This window comes from Triticum aestivum, chromosome 3B (assembly GCF_018294505.1).
Source record: "Triticum aestivum cultivar Chinese Spring chromosome 3B, IWGSC CS RefSeq v2.1, whole genome shotgun sequence".
Lineage (NCBI taxonomy): Eukaryota > Viridiplantae > Streptophyta > Magnoliopsida > Poales > Poaceae > Triticum > Triticum aestivum.
Window position 1 is genome coordinate 614128749 of NC_057801.1, and position 6865 is coordinate 614135613.

Genomic DNA, 6865 nt, shown 5'->3' on the forward strand with positions numbered 1-6865 from the left:
CGCTCTTATAATATTTAAAAAGAGATCCGCTCAATGCTTCTTTCTCCTCACCTGCCTCCTTCTTCTTTCTTTCTTTTATGACTTCCAGATGAATACTTTCTACCTGTACTCGACATGACCCTGCTGAAATTGAAAGGAACAATTCACTTTCAAAATTAGCACAAAGCTAATTAAAATATTAGATTAAGTACAAAAGATCATCTAATATAATGAGAATCTGCTAGGGCATGGTATACTACCTTCTTTCTGCAATCTAATCTGGCAACGTGGGTGCAATGATTTGAGCGCCCTAAAAACAATTCCCTGTTAATCTGTTCGATTGATTGAGAAATTGGGAATCAGGATTAGAAAGAAAAGAAATTGGACCAAGATCATGCGAGGGAAGAGAGCGCGCCGAGACATACTTGTTCGGTCGAAGAGATGAGAGATCCTGCTGCTGGCCTGCTGCAGTCGTCACGTCGTTCGTTCGTGAGGAGTCGAAGAGATTAGACGAACAGGAACAGCGGAACAGGAAAAAGGCAGGGAACGACCGATCCTAATCTCTTTTTTTTTTGAGGAAAGACCGAAGCTAATTCCTAAATTACAGGAAATCAATCCAACGAGGCAACGATTCCTTTTCCTCTCCGATCTGCAGTTCTCCACGACTCCACGTGAGTACGTGCAAATATGGGCCAGGCCCAACGTATTTACTTTTCTAGGCTAGCACGCGAAGCTGAGCGAGGCGCTGATAGAATTTTTCCTGTCGAAGCTTGTATGTATACCTACGTACGTATACCTGGGAGGGGGCCCCTGGCTTTTGGGGGCCCGGGGCGGCCGCCCCGTTCGCCCCTCCCCAGGACCGGCCCTGCTTCGGAGCTTGTACCACCGCAATGCTAGAGCGGAGGTCGGGAGGTGTGCGTGTGACCCGCGGGGCGGACGCACGAGGCGGCATCTTCCACCTCGATCCCGTGGGCGGCATGCTGGGGGCTCGCACCTGAGGAGCTAGCCTTACCAAGGTCGCCAAGGACCAAAACCATCTCGCCGGAGGCCACCACGCCCACGTCTCCTACTGCTGCTCCACGCGCGTCAACTGCTCGACGAAATGCCTAGCTGAGCTAGAATGACAAGGAAGAATAAGATTCATCGGAGATTGCCATGTGGATGTGGACCTGGTCAAAACCACCCAAAGCTATACGAGGGACTAAACTTATCCGGTTTGAGAAGTTGAGGGACTAACATTTACTGGTTTTATAGTTGAGGGACCATTTCTATACTTTTGAAAGAATTAAAGGATAAAAAATATACTTTTCCCTATGTATTAATCCACTGAAACTGGTCTAAAACAAACAAACAAAAAGTCAAATTCCTTTAGCATGGGACCTGCTAGTGAAATTTTCCAAATACCCATTTTGATAGTAGCATGGCAATTTTTATAAGTATGTACATCATGGCGTTTTTAGCTCTTTGCCAACCGAAGATACTCTTTTAATCCATTTTTGCGATGGCAAATTTTACTCCATTTTCGCCATGGTAAATTTTACTCCATTTTATGCCATTGCAAACTTCTTTAATTAACATGTTCAAAAACATGCAAGCTTGCCATGGCAAAGTTATAGATGTTTATGGCAAACTTGTTTGGCAAATTTTACTCCTTTTTTGCCATGGCAAGAATACTTTTGTTCACACGGCAAATTTTAGTTTACATTGCCATGGCAAAATTTACTTTAAGTTGCCATCGAAAATTTATTGTAAAGAGCTTGGCAATTTTGTTTTAAATATGATGGCAAATTTACATAGCACGATAATTACACTTGCATAGCCATGACATTTTTTAATTTATTCCATGTAAAAAGTACTCCATTTTTGCCATGGCAAAATTAATCCATTTTTTGCCATGACAAATTTTTACTTCACTTTTGCCATGGCAAAAATACTTTTATTTCACATGGCAAAATTTAGTTTAAGTTGCCATTGCAAATTTAATTTTAAGTTGCCATGGCAATTTTAATTTAAATATTATGGCAAATTTACATTTTATAGAACATGGCAAATTTTACTATGTAGCATCTTAAATATACTTGTGTAACCATGACGTTTTTTATTTTATTTCCATGGCAAAAGTACTACATTTTTGCATTGGCAAAAATTAAACCATTTTTGCAATGACAAATTTCACTCCATTTTATGCCATCGCAAACTTCTTTAATTAACATGTTCAAAAACATGCAAACTTGCCATGGCAAAGTTATAGATGTTTAAAAATATGGCAAACTTTATAGATGTTCACAAATATGGCAAATTTGCCATGGCATTTTAAAATGTTCAAAAACATGACAAATAAGTGATGTTCAAAAACATGGCAAACTTGCTATGGCAACTAATGATGTTCAAAAACATGGCAACCTAAGATGTTCAAAATTATGGCAAACTTGCCATGGCAACTAAAATCGGTATTGTTTGTAAATGTGTTCTTTTCCATGGCAACTAAATGCATTATTTTGCCATGGTTCATTGTGTCCTTTTGCCATGTCCATCCGAAGAATGTTTGTCATGACCATCACAAATTAGTTTGAGAACACGACAAGTTTGTTCTTTCAAAATTCTTTTTTCCATGACAAAAAGTTTTGATTCTTTGAAATTTGTTTTGCTATTGGGATTACATGTACGATATCATTACAACTTAAAATGGTTTCTCCATTTTTTCCAAAAAATTTCTATGTGCCTAGAGAGAATTTTTCACCATATCACTTCATGGCAAAAATTTCCCTTTTTTTGTAAACTTTCGTAGTGATGGCAACTTTTCGTATTGTAGAGATGCAGGTTGCCATGACTTCTTCCTTTTTTGCGGCATTTTTGAAAACATAAACTTGAACATGGCAATTTCTTTCATAGAATGGAAAAAGTCCATGGCAATTTTGTCGTGCAAAAGACCAATGTTTATTAGCCGCAGAAAAACTGGGCTTTTTACTAGTCATACACGGGCTTTATTTTTTGTTTTTCTTTTCATAGGAAAAAGGCCTGTAGGGCCTGGTGAGTGAGGCATTCGGGCTGGGGCATTCTCCTCCAGAACGAGAACGAAGCGTTCGGTCGATGCCCCTCCCGTCCCGAACGAAGCGTTCGGCCTGGGGTGCTCCCAGACCAAACATTCGGTTGTTATCGATGTCCATTGGTATTACCCCTTAAGAAGAAAGAAAATAATAAATAAATAAATAATGAAAAAATTTGCACACAATTTATCCACAATTTTTGTTTTTATAATATGGAAGAATAAGTATATAATAGTGGATTTTTGGCAAAAAAAAGAAGTTTCCTAAGTAGGAATGAATTAGTGGCAGTAATATTACCATTGAGGAAGAAAGGAAATGAAATAAAAAATATAAAAATATTTTTTTCTTTAAAAATAATGAGTTTTTAAGAATTATTGAATTAGTGGCAGTGGTATTACCCTTTAAGAGCAAAGAAAATGTATCGGAATAATGAGGTTTTCTAGGAAAGAATGAATTAGTGGCATTGGTGCTACCCTTTAAGAAAAAAGAAAGACAAACTAAAAAACTAAAATAAAGGAATGTGGTTTCTAGGGAAGAATGGATTATTGGCATTGATATACCCTTCAAGAAGAATAAAAATCTAAAACAAGCTAAATCAAAATAATAAGATTTTCTAGGGAAGAATGAATTATTGGCATTGGTATTATGATTTAAGAAGAAATAAACTAATAAAAAATGTATTTTTCTAATAAATAATGAATTAGTTGGTTTGATATTACCCTTTAAGAATAAGAAATTGCAATAATAACAAAAAGCAGATTAAAGTAATGAGGTTTTCTTGGGAAGAATGAATTAGTGCCATCGGCATTACCCTTTAAGAATGAAAATAAATAAATAAACTCCTTAAAAAATTGAATTTTTTTGCACACAATATACACAAAAGTTGCACTTTTTAAAATCATGAAAGAATACACATATGGAATGAAATAATGGCATTGGTATTACCCTTAAAGAAGAATGAAAATGATATGATAAGTAAAGCAAAAACAAAATAATGAAGTTTTATAAGAAATGAAATAGTCTCATTGGTACTACACTTTAAGAAGAAAAATAATAAAAAAAGAAACTTGCACAAACAACTTCTCACAAAAATTGCACCTTTTTTAGTATGCAAACAATAATCATTTAGTAGTTTAATATTCCCACCTATTGCATAGTATTTGTTTGCATCCATTTGTACTCAGCCAACATCCCACAAATACCAAAATAATAAACAACTAGTAAAGGAACACAAAAAACAAAAGCATATAGGCAAAACAGAAAAAACAGAAAAAGAGAACAAAGGGAGAGGGGGGAGAGAGAGAGAGAGAGAGAGAGAGAGAGAGAGAGAGAGAGAGAGAGAGAGAGAGAGAGAGAGGAGAGTTGGACTGCACAGGAAATGGGCTTCAGCCGCCTAGCAAATCGACTGACCCAAATATCTCGCCAGTCAAAACCACCAACCCAAAACAACTCAAAGAAGAGAGCAAAAAAACAAAAACCAAAAAACAGAGCACAAATCTCAAAGCAGAAATCTACAGCAAAAAATCGAATGACCCAAAATCATTTTTCAGGTGACTTGCATTTAGCTAAAACATAAACAGAGACATCCTTTGGCCATATATAAGGAAGACTATATGCATTTATCCGTACAAACACAAGTTATACTAGTCACGTATAGACCACCGTGAATATCCATGACATAAGAATTTTTTATCTCCTTACAAATAGTTGAGTATAAATAAGAGCACAACAAAGCGCCACCTCGATCAATTATTTAATTTTTTTTGTTGCTCTGGTCTGAGTTGGAGGAATGGAAATTACATTAACGACGGACACTCAATAATCACTCGATAACGATACAATCTGGACCATATAACAGCTTCTAAGGAATGCTAAGGCGTTTATTCATGTAACTTCTACATCCACAGTACCGCAGGAATTTCAATTTCCGCAACGATATGTCAGTAATTTGTAGTACTACCGTAGCTCTGCTACTGAGTTTAGTTCATCTAGCTGAACAGATGGAGATCAAAGAAGTAGTACTATCTGCATACACATGTGCAACTTCTATCGTAGCACCACCAATCCCAGTCCAACCTTAATTTCTGTTAGACTTGAGTTTGGTCAGCTTGGCGCCGACGACGGGCGCGGTCGTCGTTGTGGACGTGGCATCCTGCGTGCCGCTCCTCCTGTCCCTGCCAACTCTCGGGCTGCCACTGTCGGCGCCCAGGCCGATGGATAGCTTGCTCAGGGCCTTCCGTGCGTCGGTGCAGTACCTTTTGCTCGTGTTGAGCAGCGACGAGACGCCCCACCCGCGGCCATGCCATTCCTCGCGGCTCCTCTTCTCCCCGCGCGGCTGCTGCGGCCGCGGGTCTTGCACGTCCATGTCGTCGGTCTTGTTGTCCTCCTGCAGAGCGTCACGCAGGGAAGGGTTGCCGCGGCCGCGGGAGGGCGAATGGTCAACGGCGCCGGCGCGACGCGTCGTCGACGGGCTCCTGAACCCGCAGTCCGCCCGCTTCGCGCTCCAGGGGAAGAACACCATGAGCCCGCATGCTCTGGGGGACATCTGCTCGACGCGCGGCATGACCCTCACGGGGTCGTTGCTCTTTGGCCACTCCCCGTCGTCGTCATCGTGGTGGCGCGAGCTGCCGCGTCGCCGCCAGTGCTTCGTGTGTCTCGCCGAGGACGACGACGCGGCGACGACGGCGCTGGGCTCGCCCGTGGGCGCGTGGCGGAAGGAGTAGGACCGGTCCTTGGCGAAGCTCTCGGCGCGGCCGAGGAAGATGTCCTCGAAGCGCTTGGACGTGACCCGGTCGAAGGAGCCGATCCGCGCGGGCGAGGAGGACGCCCGGTCCAGCGCGTCGGAGAAGGACGACGCGTCGCAGTCGTCGCTGCTGGCCTCACTCCCGTTGCCGTAGCACCAGTTCGTCCTGGTGGGGCACTGCGGCGGCCAGCGCCCGGGCGGCAGCTTGGGCGGCGGCATCGTCTCCTCCCGCGTGTCCCTGCCGCTCTTGGGCACGCCGGGGGAGCTCTCCCAGGAGAAGGGCACCTGCGTGCGCAGCGGCGAGGCGGCGCACCGCAGGCTGCTGCCGGGCGCGTCCGCGGAGGCGCACGAGCGGCGCGGCGTGGGGAGCGGCGAGTCGAGCAGCTGCGGGAGCGGCTCGCCGTCGGCGGCATTGCCCCGCCTCTCCCTGGGGCGCTTGGTGATGATCTCCATGGGCTCCGGCCTTTTGTTACGGCGCACTGTTGCGAAGCATGCAAGCGTATAATAAGAGGAGTGTACGCGAAGGCTGCAGTGAGGTAGGTGAGTGAGAAGGCGAGGCCATGCGGGCTGAGTTCGTGGTGCTTTACCACGAGAAGTGGAAAGTGGAGGCGGTTGGGGCGTAGCTAGCTTCCGCGTATGGTAGCGTGTCGCCGACATTTCCCCCCTCTCAGCTGGTTCGTTCCCGTGAGTTTGATAGGGGGCGTTAACGGCGGAGGTTGCCGAAAGGTCGGCGATGCAAGAGAGAGGGGAGGACATCCTGCACGCGGTACCGCCGTACGCTCATATACACGTGCATACACTCATCCACATGAACGCACACACGCACACACTACTCCTATAAGCACCTCCGAAAGACTGAGCCGACATATCATCTTGAAATTTACGAAGTCACCGTAGGCATCCTAAAGGCCATGATTTGTGCTTAACTTCTCATTGTTGCGACATTGCTCAGTCTCTTCTTCTACAAGGTTTTCTCATTTACTATGGACGTGTTTGGTAGCCTGCATACATCTCGACCATGCCTGCGCGGGAAGAATCTGGTCTGTTTGGTTGCCTATATACACTGTTGGGCCTGCATAGCATGAAACTTAAAACA

General features: G+C 43.7%; 1 protein-coding gene across 1 annotated transcript; it reads right to left on the reverse strand.

Moving 5' to 3' along the window:
• Positions 1 to 4814: 4814 nt before the first annotated feature.
• Positions 4815 to 6335, reverse strand: LOC123065869 (uncharacterized). The gene has a single exon (XM_044489072.1). The coding sequence runs from the start codon at positions 6220 to 6222 to the stop codon at positions 5104 to 5106; it is 1119 nt and encodes a 372-aa protein (XP_044345007.1). The 5' UTR covers positions 6223 to 6335; the 3' UTR covers positions 4815 to 5103.
• Positions 6336 to 6865: the final 530 nt, after the last annotated feature.

Coding starts and splice junctions, on each gene's coding strand:
- LOC123065869 (XM_044489072.1), bottom strand. CDS start 6,222: ATGGAGATCATCACCAAGCGCCCCAGGGAGAGGCGGGGCAATGCCGCC.